The sequence below is a fragment of the Aspergillus pseudodeflectus genome, assembly GCF_044049435.1.
Source record: "Aspergillus pseudodeflectus strain CBS 756.74 chromosome Unknown BJX68scaffold_53, whole genome shotgun sequence".
Lineage (NCBI taxonomy): Eukaryota > Fungi > Ascomycota > Eurotiomycetes > Eurotiales > Aspergillaceae > Aspergillus > Aspergillus pseudodeflectus.
Window position 1 is genome coordinate 114,264 of NW_027263829.1, and position 18,507 is coordinate 132,770.

General features: G+C 52.8%; 8 protein-coding genes across 8 annotated transcripts; 3 read left to right on the forward strand and 5 right to left on the reverse strand.

Annotated features, from left to right (window-relative positions):
* Positions 1-701: 701 nt before the first annotated feature.
* On the reverse strand, positions 702-1,662 carry BJX68DRAFT_257882 (MBL fold metallo-hydrolase; the record flags this gene model as incomplete). The annotated part of the gene is made up of 2 exons (XM_071043425.1): positions 702-1,083; positions 1,136-1,662. The coding sequence occupies 2 exons, from the start codon at positions 1,660-1,662 to the stop codon at positions 702-704; spliced, it is 909 nt and encodes a 302-aa protein (XP_070894917.1).
* Positions 1,663-2,052: 390 nt separating this feature from the next.
* On the forward strand, positions 2,053-3,078 carry BJX68DRAFT_257883 (putative 3-hydroxyacyl-CoA dehydrogenase; the record flags this gene model as incomplete). Its single annotated transcript, XM_071043426.1, has 3 exons — positions 2,053-2,116; positions 2,166-2,470; positions 2,530-3,078. The coding sequence occupies 3 exons, from the start codon at positions 2,053-2,055 to the stop codon at positions 3,076-3,078; spliced, it is 918 nt and encodes a 305-aa protein (XP_070894918.1).
* An 876-nt stretch (positions 3,079-3,954) lies between these two features.
* On the reverse strand, positions 3,955-5,922 carry BJX68DRAFT_278456 (GMC family oxidoreductase; the record flags this gene model as incomplete). Its single annotated transcript, XM_071048542.1, has 2 exons — positions 3,955-5,577; positions 5,629-5,922. The coding sequence occupies 2 exons, from the start codon at positions 5,920-5,922 to the stop codon at positions 3,955-3,957; spliced, it is 1,917 nt and encodes a 638-aa protein (XP_070894919.1).
* A 438-nt stretch (positions 5,923-6,360) lies between these two features.
* BJX68DRAFT_270827 (uncharacterized protein) lies at positions 6,361-7,537 on the reverse strand (the record flags this gene model as incomplete). The annotated part of the gene is made up of 2 exons (XM_071046783.1): positions 6,361-7,331; positions 7,417-7,537. 2 exons carry the CDS (start codon positions 7,535-7,537, stop codon positions 6,361-6,363), a joined length of 1,092 nt encoding a protein of 363 aa, XP_070894920.1.
* A 1,270-nt stretch (positions 7,538-8,807) lies between these two features.
* Positions 8,808-9,988, reverse strand: BJX68DRAFT_278457 (uncharacterized protein; the record flags this gene model as incomplete). The annotated part of the gene is made up of 3 exons (XM_071048543.1): positions 8,808-9,301; positions 9,383-9,871; positions 9,922-9,988. 3 exons carry the CDS (start codon positions 9,986-9,988, stop codon positions 8,808-8,810), a joined length of 1,050 nt encoding a protein of 349 aa, XP_070894921.1.
* A 552-nt stretch (positions 9,989-10,540) lies between these two features.
* Positions 10,541-11,692, reverse strand: BJX68DRAFT_257886 (zinc-binding alcohol dehydrogenase family protein; the record flags this gene model as incomplete). The annotated part of the gene is made up of 3 exons (XM_071043427.1): positions 10,541-11,226; positions 11,274-11,391; positions 11,438-11,692. 3 exons carry the CDS (start codon positions 11,690-11,692, stop codon positions 10,541-10,543), a joined length of 1,059 nt encoding a protein of 352 aa, XP_070894922.1.
* A 431-nt stretch (positions 11,693-12,123) lies between these two features.
* Positions 12,124-13,349, forward strand: BJX68DRAFT_270830 (Gfo/Idh/MocA family protein; the record flags this gene model as incomplete). The annotated part of the gene is made up of 3 exons (XM_071046784.1): positions 12,124-12,319; positions 12,392-12,796; positions 12,853-13,349. The coding sequence occupies 3 exons, from the start codon at positions 12,124-12,126 to the stop codon at positions 13,347-13,349; spliced, it is 1,098 nt and encodes a 365-aa protein (XP_070894923.1).
* Positions 13,350-15,845: 2,496 nt separating this feature from the next.
* Positions 15,846-17,732, forward strand: BJX68DRAFT_278458 (major facilitator superfamily domain-containing protein; the record flags this gene model as incomplete). Its single annotated transcript, XM_071048544.1, has 6 exons — positions 15,846-16,082; positions 16,239-16,565; positions 16,648-16,949; positions 17,006-17,090; positions 17,158-17,492; positions 17,588-17,732. The coding sequence occupies 6 exons, from the start codon at positions 15,846-15,848 to the stop codon at positions 17,730-17,732; spliced, it is 1,431 nt and encodes a 476-aa protein (XP_070894924.1).
* Positions 17,733-18,507: the final 775 nt, after the last annotated feature.

Here is an 18,507-nt window from a genome sequence, read left to right on the forward strand (position 1 = left end):
CAGCCGTGAAAAGATTTGTGGGCCACAGGGAGAGATAGCCATATGGGTTAGAAGTGTTTCTGCGTTATATCAGAGCCACCACATGCCATCCACAAAAACAAAATCATAGTAATACGTGGCATGGCTATGTCAGGGGGCTGGTAGGAGAAGGCATTGCGGATAATTCCTGAACATCCTTCTTTTACCTCAGGATCTGAGTGTGACACATTGTATGCCCGAGAGATCGTAGCATAAGAACCCCGTCTGAATGTATTTCAGCGGTCTCCGTGACATTCGTAAGTACTATACAGCATCTGGGTAGGTGATAGCGCTTGAGGCCTTGGTGCGTAATGCGCCGACCAATCTTCCTCCAAACTACGATCTACGTAGAGTATAGGACACAAAGGCTTTCAATAGCTTTGCTTGGCGCTTGTTTAGAATATTATAAATAAACCATTATATTCTTACAGCAAGCCTTTTGCTTGCTGTATAGCCCCCAACAATGGCTTTCGAGTGAGAAAACAAACCTGAACCACTGCGCGCCGGCCAAGTATACTTACGCATTAGTGGGATAGCCCGATGCTCGCCCTTAGTAGACACCAAGCCCCTAGGTTGAATGGTCCCCTGGAGACAAAACGGAGAGAATCGACGCAGAGTTGGTTACGCCATGAAAAGCAGAACCGTGAGATGTGGTGCATTAGACAACATAAACGCAGGATCCATTATTTGAACCAATACCCATTCAGCCCCTCGATCGTCCTCGCTCCGACATTATGATGTCTGTTCTCCTCCCAAACCTGGCCTCCCTCCCCATACTGATTCGACAGATGACCCAAGAAGAAATCGAGATTCTCCTTGCACTGGGGGAATTCGTTCTTGAAGAACTCGAAGAGTTCCTGTACAGACGCCTTCTTTGGAGCGTATGTGATCTTCTGCGAGAAGAGGTCGAGATACCGCTTTGTGTGAGCGAGGTCTTCTTTTGCGTTCAGCTCCCATCCAGACTCCATGTGGCCGGGGATGAGCTTCACTGGCTCCAAGGCGCCGATGAGCTCGAGCGTTTTGTTCCACGCTTCGAGAAGCGCTGGTGTTTCAACTTCCTCGACCCTGCTTTTGTCAGCTTGCTCAATGGATTTTCTTTTGCGGATGAGGAACGTACCAAACATGCGTACTCCGCCCATAAACCGCATCCCCACAAACAATCGTCTTCTCAGCCGGCAACCAAAACAGCGTATGATCCACACTATCCCCCTGCAACGGGCCTAGCAGGACAACTGGGCTCTCCGGATCCCCATTCAGGACAAAGAAACTAAAATCAAACACCTCCGGCCGCCTCGGCTGCGCATGCACATTCTCTTCCCCAAACACCGACGGCCAGTACTTGACCTTGTCGTCATACTCGCGGTTGATCCCCGCGAGGACATAGGGCGCCGCGTAGAATTTCGCGTCGGGGAACGCCTCGAAGATGGAATTTGCGGCGAAGAAGTGGTCTGGGTGGTGGTGGGTGACGAAGACGGCTTTGAGGGGTTTGTCGGTTGTTTTTTGGATCCAGGTAGCGACGGCTTCGCCGTCGGGTTTGAGGAAAGGGGGGTCGATGAGGACGGATTCGGTGGCGCCCACGATTAGAGTTGTTATGCTGGAGAGGCCCTTGGGGGAGGAAGAGAGGTGGTATGTTTGGAGGGGCATGGCGACTGAATCAGGCTTGATAAGTAAACGTGTAATTGAGTCGATTCAGATCTGGTACGAATGCTTGCCGTCTTCAAGGTACTCCCTCCGCTCCCCATTTATACCCCGGGGTGTATGCAGATCCCCATCGTGTACCCCGGAAAACCCCCAATAACCATGGTCCCGATGCGCGGGGTAACGGAGTGCAGTTCGTGGAGCAGCCAATGATGATCACGATGATCAACTAGTTTCAACTGCTCCGGGTCGAGTGCGGTCCACGGTGCGGAATTCCTGTTCTTCATGAAGAGTGGGATCGGGGAGGCGAGGGAGGGATAAAAAGCCGCCGGGCGTACCTTGCGGATTTGTTGCGCCTTCCCACTGCACCTCTTCTAAACCAAGATCATCAACATCATGGCTCAATATACTCGTGGTTTGGCTCCTGATGCCTTGAAGGATAAGGTCATTGTTCTAACTGGTACACTCCCCTGACCCCGGCCTGAACCTGACCGTGTCTAACGAAACAGGCGGCGCAAACGGCATCGGCGCAGCCCTCGTCGAGTATGCCTGCGAACACGGCGCATACGTCTGCTTCGGCGACCTCGCAGCTGAAGCAGGCGAAGCGATCGCACAGAAGGTCAATGCATCCAACTCCTCACCACCACGCGCCGTCTTCGTCCAGACAGACGTAACGAGCTACGACTCCGTGCTGAAGCTTTTCGACACCGCAATGGACAGATACGGCCACATCGACCACGCCGTCGCCGGTGCTGGAATCACCGAGATTGGGAATCCGTTTGATCCAGCGCTTGATATGGAGAGTATTCGCCAGGTAGTCAACCCCCTGTCTAGGCGCCGCTACAGAAAGTACGAATCTGACATAGAGGACAGCCCCCCACAACCAAAGTCCTCGACGTTAACCTCAACGGATGCATCTACGTTGCGCGCATCGCATCCGTCTACCTGCGCCAAAACCGCCCCGAAGCAGCCAAATCCGACCGCTCCATAACCCTCATCTCCTCCGTCGCGGGCTTCAAAGAATCCCCCGGGCTCTTCATCTACCAGGCCTCGAAACACGGCGTGCTAGGCCTCATGCGCTCCCTCCGCCTCTACCTCCACGGCCCCGACGCAGCCCACGCCATCCGCATCAACGCGATCTGTCCCTGGATGACGCAGACGGGCATGGTGCGCGGCGTGCAGGATGCGTGGTATGCGGCTGGGTTACCGGTTAACACGCCGCTGGACGTGGGCAAGGTAATTGCAGCGGTTATGGGGGATGACGGGCTGAACGGGGCGTCAATGTATGTTGAAGGTGGACGGGCGTGGGAGATTGAGAGGAATCTGGACCGGCTGGAGCCTCAGTGGTTGGGGGAGGAGCCGGCGAGGACGTTGGCGAGGGGGCAGGCGGTTTTGGGGAGTGGGTTGGATTGGACCAAGTAGCAGAGTGTGCAGATGGTCACTGAATACAATGAGCTGAGAGGATGCAAGCGACATTGTGGCTTTAAAGGCCATACCCAGACGGAGAAAAAAAAAAAAAGAACAGCCCGAGCCGCGGATCGAGGACCTCTAGCATATTTGCTAAGGGTGAACCCTAAGCGAGAATCATACTGCGGAATTTGTTAGTAACTAGTTCTGTTTGAGTGTTTAAACGGTTTCTCTTACCCACTAGACCAGCCGGGCTACTGAATGGTTGTACATTATGCTAATATGTCCTACAGTCCAGCAATAAGATTTGAGAGGAGCCTCGACTATGGTGGGCGACTTTACATCGTAGTACTCTGTACCTAGTAAGCCCCACCGCGCCTTCCTAGTACAACGATGGGCAATCAATCATGGAAGGCAGGTGCGACCTCTGTACAAGACTTCCACTTTCAGCACAAAGAGCATGCATGCATCGCTCCTCCCCAAATATCGAGAGCCCGTACCTCCTTGTTCGTTGGAGAGTGCGCAGCAGTTCCGCTGATCTGCGTCGGATAATCCCCCGCGTTCTTCAGCACGGGGGAAACCCGATTGTTTCAGGGGATGATCGTCGGGTGGCCGGATTTACGGATCTAGTAGGTTCTTAATAGGATTACGTATGCGAGATCCCATAGGGATAGGTTCAGGACATATACGGGGCGTTGCTCCTTTGCTGTTGGCAGTAGTTACAGTTACGGGACTAGTGGTAGCCTATAGGTATGAGTGAAGGAGTACCGAGCGGTAGACAGGGGAGGTGTCCCTGAGAGTAAGATGACTAATTCTGAGAGAGAGTCAACAAGTGAATTAAATGCAAACTCTAGTATAATGCCGTATTTCGTTATTTAATGCTTCGAGTACTTAACCGGACAACAAATTCAACTCTTCCCGGATAATATCCGCCGCCTTCTCTGCGACAGCATAGACGGTCGCCTCGATATTTCCCCTCGGAAGAAGAGGGAAGACACTCGCGTCCGCGATACGCAGATTCGCCGTGCCGAATACTTTCAAACTCGCATCGACGACGCCTCCGTCTTCTCGCGGCATCATCGCGCAGGTTCCGCTGACGTCGCCCATTGATAGGGCGAGGTCCCTGCAGAGGTCTTGGGCTTTGCCTAGATCCCTGACTTGGCGGCTTGAATGTAGGCGTGCGCCGCCCTTCTTCAGCGCAGGGGCCACGGCGGGTGTTTCGGTGAGTTTGCCAGCCCACATGGTTTGTCGCGCGTGCAGTTCTAGGTCGATGGGGTCTCGCAGAATCGCATGGTCGATGGCTGATGGGGCCCAGGGGTTTTGAGAAGTGATGTGCACGGAGCCTCGCGAGAGGGGATGGTTCAAGCTTGAGAGGATACTCATAAAGTTCCCAGCATGCTTCTTGCGGAAGATATGTCGCGGCTTTGGACCTGCGCGAGGATGCATCTGAAACGGGACGAGGGTATATTGCCCAGTCGGTTCGTCCGGATCCTGCAGCATCTGCTTGATGAGCTGGTACTGCTTGCGATACATAACCGGGAGCTCCTCATCCTGGATCAAGTCTTCGATCTTCTTGAGCAGCTTCACACGATCCTCGAACTGAAGGTCAAGACACGGCATAAACGCAGAGACCATCGGTATCCCCAACGGCCCCAACCGATCCCTCCGATACGCCTCCACGGCCCTGACAACATCATGCGGCTCCCGGGCCACATCATCCGAAGACATCCCATCCTCCAGCTCATAGCTAAACGGCACAACAGGGTGATCCTGCAAATTCTTCCCAACACCCGGTAAGTCCACGAAACTCGGGATCCCAATCTCGCGGAGCCTCTTCCGATCGCCGATCCCTGAGATCTCGAGGATATGCGGGGTGGACAGGGCACCCGCGGCGAGAATAACCTCGCCGACGACGTGCGCCCGCCGGGATTTTCCGTTCTGCACGTAGCTTACGGCCACGACCGTTTGGGGCTTGTCCAGTGGTTCGGCGACGTAGTCTGACAGTCGGAGCTTTTCGACGTGCGCCCCTGTTACGATGCGGAGGCTCCCGCGGGCGCGGACTTCGGGGGTGAGATATGCGGAGGCAGCGTGGCTGCGTGTGTTTGTAGAAGGGTCGACGGCGATCGGAGGGATGAACGGGCCAGCGCTGCCGCCCTTGATCTGGTCCTCTATCTGCGAGTAGCCGAGGGACTGAAAGGCCTTCCACCAGGCAACATGGTAGGGCGTATACTCCGCCCCGAAAGCCAGTTTGACAGGTCCTTTGCGTCCCTGGTCCGTCGGCTCCCACTTCAGACCTTCGAACTGCGCGCGCGCCTCGAGTGGTGGCGGAGCGGCCATTTGGAATTTCTTGAGGTAGGGTGCGATGCCGTCCCAGCCCCAGCCGGGGTTGCCGAGTGCTTCCCAGGCGTTCATTCCGACTCGCGAGGGGTATGTCATCATCCCGAAGCTGATTGTCGATGAGCCGCCAAGTGTCTTGCCCGCTGTTGCGGGGATTTGGCGGCCGTTTAGTTGTTCCTGTATTCAAATTAGCTGACACTATTTCGATAATACCTTGGGCGAACTTACCTGTGGGATAGAATTCATCCTCCAATCTAATTCCCGATCCCCATACGCCTGCGTCGCAAGCCCGGGAATCTGAGTCCTAGGATCATCATCATGTTCGCCGCCTGATTCGAGAAGAAGAACCCGAATAGTGGGATCCTCGCTCAGGCGAGTCGCAACCACAATTCCCGCTGTGCCGCCACCGACGACGACGAAGTCGTAGGTTGCATAGCCGGACTCTGAGAGAGCGGCGGGATCGTGCTCGTCTTGTCCGATGATGGACTCGGCGTAGCGGCGGAAGTATTTGTTGTAATCCATTTTTGCGTGCGTGCGAGGATGGGAAGCGATGGTGTTCGATTTGGGGGTTGGGATTGGGAATTTGGTGGTAAAGGTTGGGAGAGGTGGCAGGGGACAGCAAACGGGCTTTAAATCCCCCTCCTCTGTCCAAGGGCGACATTGTCTTTGTGATGTCTTTGTTTGCACTTTGTACAATGGCGATATGTCGGCCAATCAACCCATCGGGCAAGTAGGTAGAGACGATGCCGTTTTATACCCATTGTTGTCGACAAGCTCTTTGTCATCGAGGGCCAAGTGCATGCCTGTCTTTATCTTCTCTATTCCACTGAGGCTGTTCGATAGTATCTGTAACATGGGCGTTAACGTTCTCTAAGCGTGAATACAAGTAACCTCTCAAGCCGTATAAACTGAAGATCTCTCCTTGGGAACAAGCTACGTGGATGGATCCGTTTAGTCTTATTATACTCCATACAACGCCAGCTCCTGATCAATAGCATCGTCCCCACGTTCTTGCACGGCTTGACGTAGTATCTTCTTCAAAGAACAGCCCGATCGCGGAAGCCGCGTGTGCTCCAAAAGTAATCGCACCATTTCGACGCTTCCACCTTGTACAGCCCTCTTCAGGGGCCACTCCTCGCCCTCCGCAGACTCTCCAGGACCGAAATCAACCTTGTGCCTGATAAACACCTTCATCATGTCGACGTTATCATGCTTAACAGCCCAATACACCGGCCGAACTGGGATACCAGGATCCTCCACACCCATCCCCCGCTGCAGAAGTACCTCAAGGACACCGACCTGATTGTGAAACGCCGCATACGAAACCACACTCACAGAATAATACCGGCCGTCCACAAGAATCCTCGGATCGACACGATCTCTGGCACCAAAGCCCCGATCAAGGAAGATACCCACAATCTCGACGTTGCCCTTGGCGATGGCGAGCTGCATTAGCTTTGCGTTGCATATCCGATTCTTTACGGGGTCGGGAGATCCGTAGCTTGCATCAAGAATGTACTTGATGATCGCGGTTTGGTTGTGGTTCACACCGTCGATGAGCATCCACCATGAGTTGTAATTGTACGGCGCGCCGGCCTCGAGGCATGTGCGCAGGGAATCGAGGTCGCCCAGGCGAGGGGCGAGGCGTGCACAGCGCTCCAGGTCTTTGACGAGGACCGTGTCGTCTCCATTCTCTGAGATGCGGGCGGAATAGGTCGCTGGAACCTCGAGATCAACGCCCTGTCGTCGCGGACCATGGCGCTTATCTGGCTCGGTGTGACCAGGATCGGCGTGGGTGTGGTTCTTCCGAGCGACATACTCTGCCGCGACGCGTTTCACGGCGATTTGGCCGATTTTATTCAGCGGGCGTAAGAGGGATCGCGCCGTGTTGTTTCGGATTAAGAGTTCTTGGAGCGTAGAGTGCCAGCGTGCTGCGCACTTGGGTCAGTATTCGGCTCTGAGGTGTGTGGGTGGGTGGGAATGCGGGGGAACTGGTGGGGTGTTTGCGGAGCTTACAGCAGACGCAAAGGCAGCTGAGGATAGTTCTGCATTCATCGCGTGTTGGGTACAAGCTGAGATGCGACAGCTCGTTTAGGATTAGGTATTCGATGTCTAGTGGAAGCGGCGTAAGACTCATCTTGGGTTTACGGACCTGGAGGGGCAGTTGGAGGTTCTGATTCGGGATCCATCGTCCCTGTAAGCTAAACATGCTGAATCAATAGCTCCAAACACCAGCATTCCACATAACATCCCAATGTTGAATCATAATTCCTCATTCGAAGTGAACGCCTTTACCCCCTGTCTGGTTCAAGTGGGCAAATCATGTCTACTAAAAAGCAACGAGGCGCTGGCTCCCATTTGCGTGACTGGATTCGGCGACTTTCGAGGTTACGTGGATGACTTTGCGACTGAGCCTAATACTCTTCAATTTGGCGATCAGTCAATATCTTGGATAGGACATCCGGAGCCACGGAGATTGGCTGAGAATCAGCGTTCAGGTTCTTCGACTTGCGGGTTACTGCGCAGGAGGGCTCAAAAGTGCTGAGAATCAGCGTTCAGGTTCTTCGACTTGCGGGTTACTGCGCAGGAGGGCTCAAAAGTACGGTGTGAAACATCATTCGCATCCAGAATCGAGAGCGGCCTGGACTGTCAGATGCTGCAAATTGCCGGCGTCGTAAAACCGGCGTTCGAGTTCTTCGAGCTCCGAATCACTGGGAATGAATGCCTTGACAGCGGAAAGTGAGGATTCATTGTCAGCCAAGATCCCGGATGCAAGTCCCGCCTGGACTCTGGCAAGGTGTAGAGAATCTTTATCTCAAGCCTCCCACTTGCGGACACATGTCTCGAGCACAACTGCAGGATCCGCGCCGGGATCCCTCCCCATCTCCACGTGCCAGGCTGGGGCAGTAATATCCTGCTTTATCACCACTAGACTCGTAGTAAGTTTCTTTTTCTCTGCGCCCGGTCCTGTATTCGAACAGGATTGAGCTTCATCAAAGCGAAGGTGAAAAGTGATCGGAGTTTCCCTGGACTCCTCATCCAGTCTCGTCGTATCGTCTACGTTCACTATTAACACGTTGTGACCTATTCTGTCAACTGTCGTGGGCTGGCTTCCGGCGCCAACATGGAAGTCCATTGCTAAATATTCTCATTCGCGTGCTTGTTGGCGAAGCAGGAAGCAACATCCTTTGAACTATACCAATCTTGCCGTGGTAATATATCTGTGTACCATACATTCCTTTGACTGTTACATCAAATAACAACTTCTTTTGCAATTTCGCGCGGAACATAATATTAAGTGATTAGCAGCTTGCTCATTAGTAGTAAACATAATCACCACTGGCTTTCTGTTTTACTTGGGAGTTAAAGGTGCAGTTTCACTCACGGGGAGTAACTTACAAATGGATTCACTTATCCGACGATCTCCCGTTCTTTAAACTCAAGTCTTCGACCATTTTCAGGACGCTCTTCCGTTTACCATCATAGTCGACATACTTCATCCAATCTTTTAGGCTCTTGATGCGCTGAGGATGGATTCTGTCCAGAACTGTCGTGTCACGAGCTTTGGTTATGCCGCCCCCCCAGTAGCGCCACCAGGCCCCAAAGTTTTCACGCCAAGTCATGACGGAGTCATCCCGAACCGCATCAGGGCCGAGAGCCCAGTTGACATACGCACCGGGGTAAGGCTCTGCAATGGAGGCATATTCTTCAAATGGGATGCTCTTATGAACCGCGCGTTTACCTGTGACTTCAGTGAAAACCTTGGCGATCTCTCCAAAACTAACATTATCTGTCATGACTTGGAGATCCATGCCAGCAGACTCGGATGGGTTGTCAAAAATCCAGAGATTGTAGGCACCGACATCACAAAGTGCTATCAATGGGAGCTTCACATCGCTGGCTTTAATCCAAAAGTTAGAAAGTTCCATAGCAGCTGCCACCACTGGGAACTGTGGGAGCGAAGTAAAGGTACGGGACTCACGCGCTGGATTGATCCACATAAACGAGCCGTCCTGCTGCTCGACAGGCACGAACATCCCGTCCATGAGCATGTCCATGTAGGGACCAGTACTGAAAAGGGTGCTCTTCATGCCGTCTTGCCCCAAGGCGAGGATAAATCTGCCTACTCTTCCTTTAGAGTCCATGTGGCCACAATGGTACTTTTCGTCGAAGTTTGCAACACCCAGCGCATATTCGATGTTGGCCCAGACATAGTGCTGTACCCGCTCAGACCTTGCAATCTCATAGGCTCGGAATCCGTAGAAGAGCTCGTCCTTCTCACCCAGAGTGAATCCGTCCGTGTTGACCCAAGCTCCATGGACACCTCGGAAGAGACTATGTAGGTCTCGCTGGTTATCCTGGGCACCTTGAAGCAGAGTCACATTAGGGAGGCCGGCGAGCTTGCGTGCGCGAGCAGAATCGGGATTTCGGGTCAGAACTCGAACGCGATATCGACCGCTTGCGGATAGGGCTACTCCGGGCTCAGCGCGAGCCATGAGCGATATAATGGACTCTGCCCACCTTTGACCACAGGCATCCCTTGGGCACCAGTGCCTCCGATTACAGCAATTTCCTTCAAGTCGGCCATGGTAAGTATGCGTAAAACTATAACTACCAATTCAATGTCGCTCAATTGGAATTTCCAACCCACATATTTATAATTGTATGGGATCTCTGGCGGCACCTGATGAGTGATGACGTATAGTATAGAGTTTAGAAGATTTAATGGATTTGTCGCTCTATGGATCATAACTCACTCGTGCTTGGCCATGCCACGCCACACCCAGTGGATCCGGGTGGCGCGCCCCGACTTATCAACTACACTTGCCGGGCGACCATGGAAAGGGTCGGAGGGAGGGGGAGTGAAGGGAAGAACCTCACGCTCTAGGGCGGAGATAGGAGCCTAAGTCTCTTGACCAGCTAACAAGGATTCTTGAATTGCGCGGTCTTCACCTTTGACATTCGACAAAAGGAGAAATGCCTCAGTGAACCGACAATCAGACATAGTTTTTGAAAGGCCTTTCAAGGTCTGGATCTCTACACAGCTAAGTATTCACCTGCACTTGCCTTAGATATCTCTGATTTTGATAAAACAGAAAAGCATATCATCTTTTTAAAGCGAGGGCGGATACGTGTTCTTCTAACCCACACCAGGAGTGTCTGCGATGCGAAAAACATATTTCGTGGCGCTTGCTTTCCCAGCCTTCAAATCCTTCAACGCGTCCTCAATTCCTTCTAGACCACCCGGCCTGATTTCGAAAGGGTGGCCTGAGAAACTTCCATTTTGCAGGGCTCTTGTGAAGTAGCGACTCATGATATACCCCAATTCTTCGAAGTTTTCAAACTCCGCCTGGCCGTGAACTGACCCCACTGAAGTGACCGATTTAATCGATACATCGAGATCGTTGGGCAAGATAAAATTGATCATTCCGCCCGGGCTAACGGACTGTCTCAAAACCTCTGCGCTCTGAGGAACGATAGCGGCATCGACAGCATGCCAGACGGACGTGTGGCCAGTGTCTCTGAGACAGCGGTGGATTCCTTCCACAGTGGCCTCGACCCCTTCACGGTAGTCAATAACCGCGTCGCCCTGGCTTCGATCGATCAGTGTCTCCACGTAATGAGATCCTTTCCCTGCAACAGCAATGATCGGGTGGATCTTGCTATTACATGCGAACTTTATAGCGTAAGAGCCGACGGCGGTACTCGCGCCGTAGATAATGATTGGGATCGCGCTCTGCGCGGGAGCCCAGGGGAACGGCAGGCGATGATGCGCATACAATGATACAGCCGCGGTGAGGGCCGCTAGGGGTATCGTAGCAGCCTCTGCCATTTGTGTCAGTTCGAGTATCCATTAAAAGGCCTGGACTCACCTTCAAATGACGTTCGCTGGGGTAAATGAAAGGTCGTGTGGCTCCAGGCAATTGCATATTCCGCATAAGAACCACCAGTGGTGCCCATCTCATGGAAGGCCGCAACGCGATCACCTGGCTTAACAAGAAGTTAGGAAGGCCTACAAGGTGCGCGGCATACGTACCTTGAAGTCGACAACATTCGAACCAACCTTCTCGACAATTCCAGCAATATCATCTCCTTGGTTAAGACCCTTCCTTGCTTGGACGAATACGCCAAAGCTGGAATCCCCCGTAGCTGCCAGATCCGGGACTTTCCAATCCTTGGGGTTTGATCCGGAGACAACAACTTTGATGAGAATTTGGTCATCGTTCGGCTCGGGAATAGGACTGTCCACAATTTTCACGGTGGGCCCGGGAAGGTTGATTGCCTCCTTCATGTCGCTGTTGGTATTCAATGCAATGGAGCGGTCAAGCAGTTGATAAGGTTTTGAGGTGCATGGTGGACGAATCGTTCGACATACTTAAATACCTCCTTGGAAGAAGTGACGCAACTACCTGCTGATTAATAACCCTATGCCAATTGTCTTTTGTAGATAGTTCTTCCAAACCTGGTTAACGTCGTCGTATTAGTTAATATCCCACCGGAATCCCATCCGGAATCCCACTCACCGGCATCCCGCTGGCTTGGTGAGTGCTGTCATCATACTCATTAAATAACAGAGGTCAGACGTCTTCTCCCTGGTTGTTTGACCATAATTGATTCCCAGTTGACGTGGCGTCTGTGAATTATACATCTTTTGACCAACCTGCCTGTCTTGCATATCACGGCTCAAATTCTTCATAGTATCCATCATCAGCGCTTCTTACCATGTCCCCAGTTCGGATCGGCATAATTGGTCTCTCGGATGGTTCATGGGCGGCTAAAGCTCATTTACCATACCTCCAGTCCCCCGATTCCAAGTTTGAAATAGTGGCCGTCTGTAACTCGTCGGTGCAGAGCGCCGCGCGGAGCGTCAAAGACCTGAAACTAGCCGCAGAAACTAGGACTTATGGTAACGCTGAGGGTATGTTATCGTGGCGTTTTGAAAGCTAGACCAACAGTCACGTCTGTCAAATCTTGTCTAATTGATAACCAGATATTGCTAGTGATAAGGATATCGACCTTGTTGTTTGCACCACAAGAGTCGACCGTCACTTCCAGTCAATCCTCCCCTCCTTGAAAGCTGGGAAGAGCGTTTTCGTCGAGTGGCCACTTGGTTGCAGCTACGAAGAAGCCAGGGAACTTCTCCGCGTCGCCAAAGACAACCGTGTCAAGCTCACCGCTGTGGGACTTCAGGGCCGGTTCGAGGCCACAGTTGAAACACTGCGGGAAATTCTGGCAGAAGGAAGAATTGGACGAGTCCTCAGCTCGACGATTACCGCGCAAGGACTGATTGCTGGGCCAACAGAAATGCAGACTCAATCGTACTTGACCGACCGTGGAAGCGGGGGGTCCCTCCTAACAATTCCGGCAATGCACTTGCTCGACACCGTATGGCAAGGTCTGTTCTTCGAAACCCCACGTTCGTCCTCGACTATGGATAATGACTGAATACAGTGCTGGGAGAGCTCACAAGCTTCCAATCTCTCCTTGCGAACCAGCGCCCAGTTATCAACCTCGTAGGCGACGATGGTTCGATCGTCGAATGGGGCGCCAGGAAGACCACTCCTGATCACATCATGATCCATGGCAAACTCGAGTCAGGAGCTGTTCTCTCGGTGTCCATGCGAGGTGGAACGCCGTTCAAAGGTTCCCCTGGGCTCGAGTGGAGCATTTATGGAGAGAAGGGCGAGGTCAGGGTGACGGGGCCCAACGGCTTTATTGAGATATTTGGCATAACAAAGATTGAGCTTCATGATTTTACCACAGACACGGTCGAAGAAATTGAGCTCAGGAAAGGGACTTTCGCCGAGATGGAGCCGATCAACAGGAACTTGGCACGTGTCTATGAGGCCATTGCTACGGGAGACAACAGTGTTCTCTGCAGTTTTGAGGAGGCAGTGAAGAGACATGAGTTTATTGAGGAAGTCTACAAACAAAACCCCAAAATTTAAAAGAGAGCATCTCGTTACTGGAGCTGGGAAACTACCTACCCAAACACTAACTGTATTCTGTCTCTGTAAGCGATGTCTTGGTCTTGTGTCGCTGCATAGCGAGATTGCGATAGTGCATCGGTCGACGGTGACGTTAGGCACTACGCGGAGCTCGGACAGCCCTTCCCAGCACATGCTGTCGTTGAAGTAATGCTCGAGAGCCTCCTGCAAGGACTAGTCTGCGTGGCCCTCGTTCGGATATGTGAATTGGCGGGTAGTCGTGGACGGATCGCCGAGTCCGATGTAGACCGGTTTAGACATGGCAGCTGCACGAAATTAGAGGACTCTAGTCCCAATAAAGCCATGTTATACGTGGCAGGTAGGTTCGTTCAGATCAATATTGACCATCAGCATTTCGAAGTTTTCAATTGAGACGTTCTGTTCACAGTTTTGCCATGCGCCATGCTTTGCCATTTTTTTTATCCCGTGTCATCCTGATGGCGATGTCGGTCTGAGTCTAGTTCCCTTTGACCAGCCTGGAACCGTCTACTGGTATTTGGTGAACCCTAAGCTAGATTTCTTACCCCCCTACATCCAGGGCTATCTCGACCACGTACCTAGTGTGGAACCTGCAACAATATATCCCGACTATAGTAGTGACGGTGCATAATAACAGGGTTTGAGACTAGAGCAATATGAGATCTAGCCTTTCCATAGCAAATATTATAAGATAATAGTAGTGGTTCTCTCTAAACGCGCAGTTAACTTGCTCTCACAATCCCTGCTAATCAACGTCATGTCTATGGTCGAACAACATTATACTTTATTGGGGCAATCATATAGAAGAATGCGGATTGCTCCTGCCCTAGACGAGTTTGTTTACCCCCCTTATTTCGGCCAAGTAAACCCACTGCGTGCAGAAACCAGGGGCTGCTTCGACTACTACTGGTATTGTTCAGGGTGATAAAGGCGAGTGATTGGATGTATTGACTTGAACTGGCCCTCACTTAAAGCACGAGGAGCACTCAGTTTGCAATTAAGCCCCGAGCATGAGGGCACGATGCAAATGCTCGATGTACCCTCGAATGGCCGTCTCGAAGAGCACAGCGCCATAGATTCTTTCGACAAAATGGCCAAGCTCAGCGAATCAAGCCCCTGCTGACCTGCAACTCGGCTCGTCGGTTCGGAAGGATGCGAAGATGTGTATCCCTGTCCATACCGGACGGTTCGTGGGCAAGGATATCCTGGGGGATGGCCCGACCGCATGGCAGTCGGCTTCCAGCGATAGGGCGCGAAGATTTTTGTGGCACGATTTGCTACGGACGGAGGAGTTGCAGGAGAAGGGAGAAGGATGCGCGTGATTAGAAACAGGGGAAGATTGAGTTCTCATCAGTCACCACGTGGGCAGTCATCAAGCCATGCCTAGCAGTCCAGTCCAGCTATTGCTATGTTGAGGAATTATTCAAGGCCCTCGCTTCGTCTCGAACCCAGGGCTCTCAGATTCCGCCCAGTAAGAATCACAGCCAAGACCCAAGAGCTCCGCTCAGCTGAAGGGTCAGCTAGCTACCTTCCTGTGGCGTACACTGTACGAGAGGATCAGCTGGCCGCCCCTCGGTCCGAGATTCCTCGGCAACAGAATCCTTCATATCTGCGGAGACAAGGCAGAGTTAAGCGGTCATTGCAAGCGAGCTTTGTCGCAAGCTCGAGGATCAAGTATCCATGGTTCATGGACATAGACATGGATTTAGAGTAGCTGAGTATTTTGGTTCTGCCTGCCAGATGTCCTGCAATTTCCCCCGAAGCCTGGAACCAGGCCATATCTGCACGACATGTTCGTAGTCAACGAGTGACGATAACAACATATCTGTTTCGAAGAATCCTGCCAGAACTCCGTAGAACACCAGTCATAAACTCAAACTCCCACTGCGAACTTTGTCATCCGCCATCGCCATCGTCCTGTTATCCATGATCCGCCCCCGGCCAGGCTCCAGCAGTCCCACCCCCGCATTCCAGACCCTCATTTCGGACCGAACTCCCAATACTGGTATGTACAATCGCCCCGCCCTCTCACCCCATCTCTTCGGGTCAAGAAGCCTAACCGGCGCGATAAGCATAAACCCGCGTGCTACCCCGCAGGGATCAATGCCCCAAGTCATTCGAGCTATGCGCCACATTCCCTTGCTACATTCCTCGCTCCTCCCGCCAAGCGCGTTACAGGTCATTTTCTGTTTCAGTGGAGCAGGGGTGCAGCTCTTGATTCGTGCTGGGGTTCGCTTCCTTTGCGACTTCTCGTGAAGGAAGCGAGTTCCTCGTTGGCGAGTCAGAGGTGATGACAGAGGATTACAGTAATCGTGTAATCCCCGCGTGAGTGTAACGCTTGGCGACGCCAAGTCACAACGCTGACGATATAAATCGCACAATGGCTCCTTGAAGTTATTCGAGTTTTCTCTCTTGCTATCGTGTCTCTGCTGTCGGTTCCCCGAATCGAATCTTGAACGTCAGGGCACACTAGCGACCATGGCCGTCGAAACCCAAATCAACGCTTCCTCCGACAGGAAGCTGGACCTGAAGGAGGCGCTCAACCAGGATCATGAGAAGAGTGGTCTGACAACGCATGCGTCCGGGTCTTCGCTGCAGTATGACGAGGCAGAGGTGAAGGCGATCAAGCGCAAGATCGATATCCGATTGTGTGTCGTCGTGGCTGTCATGTATACCGTCTGTCAGATTGATCGTGTGAACCTGGCCAATGCGTATGTTGCCCACTATCTTTAGTCGGGGTGGGCTAACTGTGTGTCGTATAGAGTCGTCGCGGGTATGGGACTGGAGATTGATCTCACGGGGCAGCACTACGTATGCACCTCATTCTTCACCCTTGTTCCGTGGCGAGAGATGGACTAACAAGTATAACAGTCCACGATCGTCGCCGTTTTCTTCCCAACTTACACCGTCTTCCAACCGCTCATGACAGTCATCGCGCGCAAAATCGGCCCGCGAATCTTCATGGGCTTCATCACTGTCGCATGGGGCCTGGTGATGGTCGGAATGGGCCTGGTCAATGACTGGAAGCACCTCGCCGCCCTACGCGTCATCCTCGGTCTCTTCGAAGCCGGTCTCTTCCCCGCTGCAGTGTTCCTGATTAGCAGTTGGTATATTCGCCACGAGACGGGGAAACGGATTGGATTGTTTTATCTGCTCGGAAGTGCGATTAGTTCGTTTGGTGGCATTCTTGCTTACGGGGTAAGCCGAATACGACTCCTCCGTCCCCCCTTTCTCCTCCCGAAAAGATCTAATATATAATCATTACTGATCACAACCATAGCTCCAACAAATGCACGGCCTCCAAGGCCACGCCGGGTGGCGCTGGATCTTCATAATCGAGGGCGTCCTCACCGTCGCCGTCGGTCTGGTGGGATTCATCTTGATTGTCGACTTCCCCGAAGATGCGCGCCGGACAAAGTGGTTCCTCACGGATCGCGAGATCGACATCATGATTGATCGCGTTGAGAAGGATCGCGGCGATGCGCACCTCACGCCGTTTAACCTCAAGGAGTATTTTGGCTATGCGCTCGAGTGGCAGGGGTGGTTGCTCGCAGCGAATTTTTTGATGACGGCTATTGTTATGTGAGTGCCACACCCAATATCCTTTATCGATCGAGATGAGGGCTAACAGGGTTCAGCTATGCGGTCTCGTACTTCCTTCCCATCGTCCTGATGCAGGGACTCAAGTTCGACGTCGCCAAAGCACAAACACTCACTGCACCAGTAAGCCTCGACTGCTTCCCTTACCCCCTCTACACCCCCAAAACCACAACCCTAACAATCTCCACAGTGCTTCCTCTTCGGCACAGTCCTGGGCCTAACCGAATCCTGGCTGTCGGACAAATACAAGCTGCGCGGCCCCGTGGTCGTCTTCAACGCCGTCCTGCAAATAATCGGAATCGCACTGCTCGGGTACGCAAAGCAAAACGGGGTCCGATACTTCGGCGCCTTTGTCCTCACGGGATCCTGTAACGCGAATATCCCCGCGGCGCTTACCTACCAGTCGAATAACATCACGGGCCAGTGGCGGAGAGCGTTTGGGTCTGCGCTTATTGTTGGGGCTGGTGGCGTTGGAGGTATTATCGGGGGGTTGGTCTTTCGGGATCAGGATGCGCCGGATTATGAGTGAGTTACTATTTTTCCTTTTCCTCTCTTGCGCGCGACTTGGTGTACGGTCTGTGTGGTAGGAGTTGCCTTGCTAATGTGTATGTGTGCTCTAGGCCCGGTCTGTGGACGTGCTTCATCGCGGCGGGGATTACGATCTTCTCCGTGGGAATCACGACGGTGACCATGTCTCGCACGAACAAGAAGCAGAGGAATGGCAAGGAGATTTTCAATACGCCTGGGTTCCGGTTTACCCTGTGAGCGAGAACCATAACACCGGCAGGCATAAGATAGCAGGCGGATGTCTTTGGCGGACCCTATAGGTAGCTGGAATACAGTCCTCGCGGTCAATATCCATATAGTATGTGCGAGCTGGTGTAAAGACGTCAGCGAAGATGCAAAGACTGGCCAGACTATGCCGCGTTGGCAGCAAGCTGTAAACTCTTCGCGTTACCGGGTCTTCGCGGGTGAGTGCTCGAACCATTATTGATCAATCCCGACACAATCCTTCCCCTGCGCTTGAAGAGGCCGTGGGCTCTGGAGGCGGGCGGTGGAACGACAGTCGAGGCCTGGCAGTCAATGACACCCCCGAATCTTGTTGAAGTAAACGCCAGCTTTGCCAGGCGTGATCGACGTTATGTCTTGTTGGACGTTCCCTCACGGAAGGTGAGCGCAAATCGCGAGCCGAGTCGTCGACGGTCCGCCCGCCGGGGAGCTCTAGATCAATAAGGGATGCCGATTATGATTCGGCCGGATATCTCCTCTCGATCGGCAGATTCAGCGCGACGCTTATCGGCTACCACGTAAGCGATGTGACGCCGGACGGCGTTCCAGCTGCGCCGGTATACTACCCGGCAGTCGGATGCTGAACCGCGATGCAGACCCGAGGGGATCGGTCGTACCTGCCAATATGCGGGTCAAATGGTGGTTGCTCCTTCCCATTTGATTAAATTAGCTTGAGCGATTCATTGGGAAGGAGCAATCCACCGGGCCGCTCCTGCCATGGGTCCCTCGAGTTCCCGACCATCTTAGACCA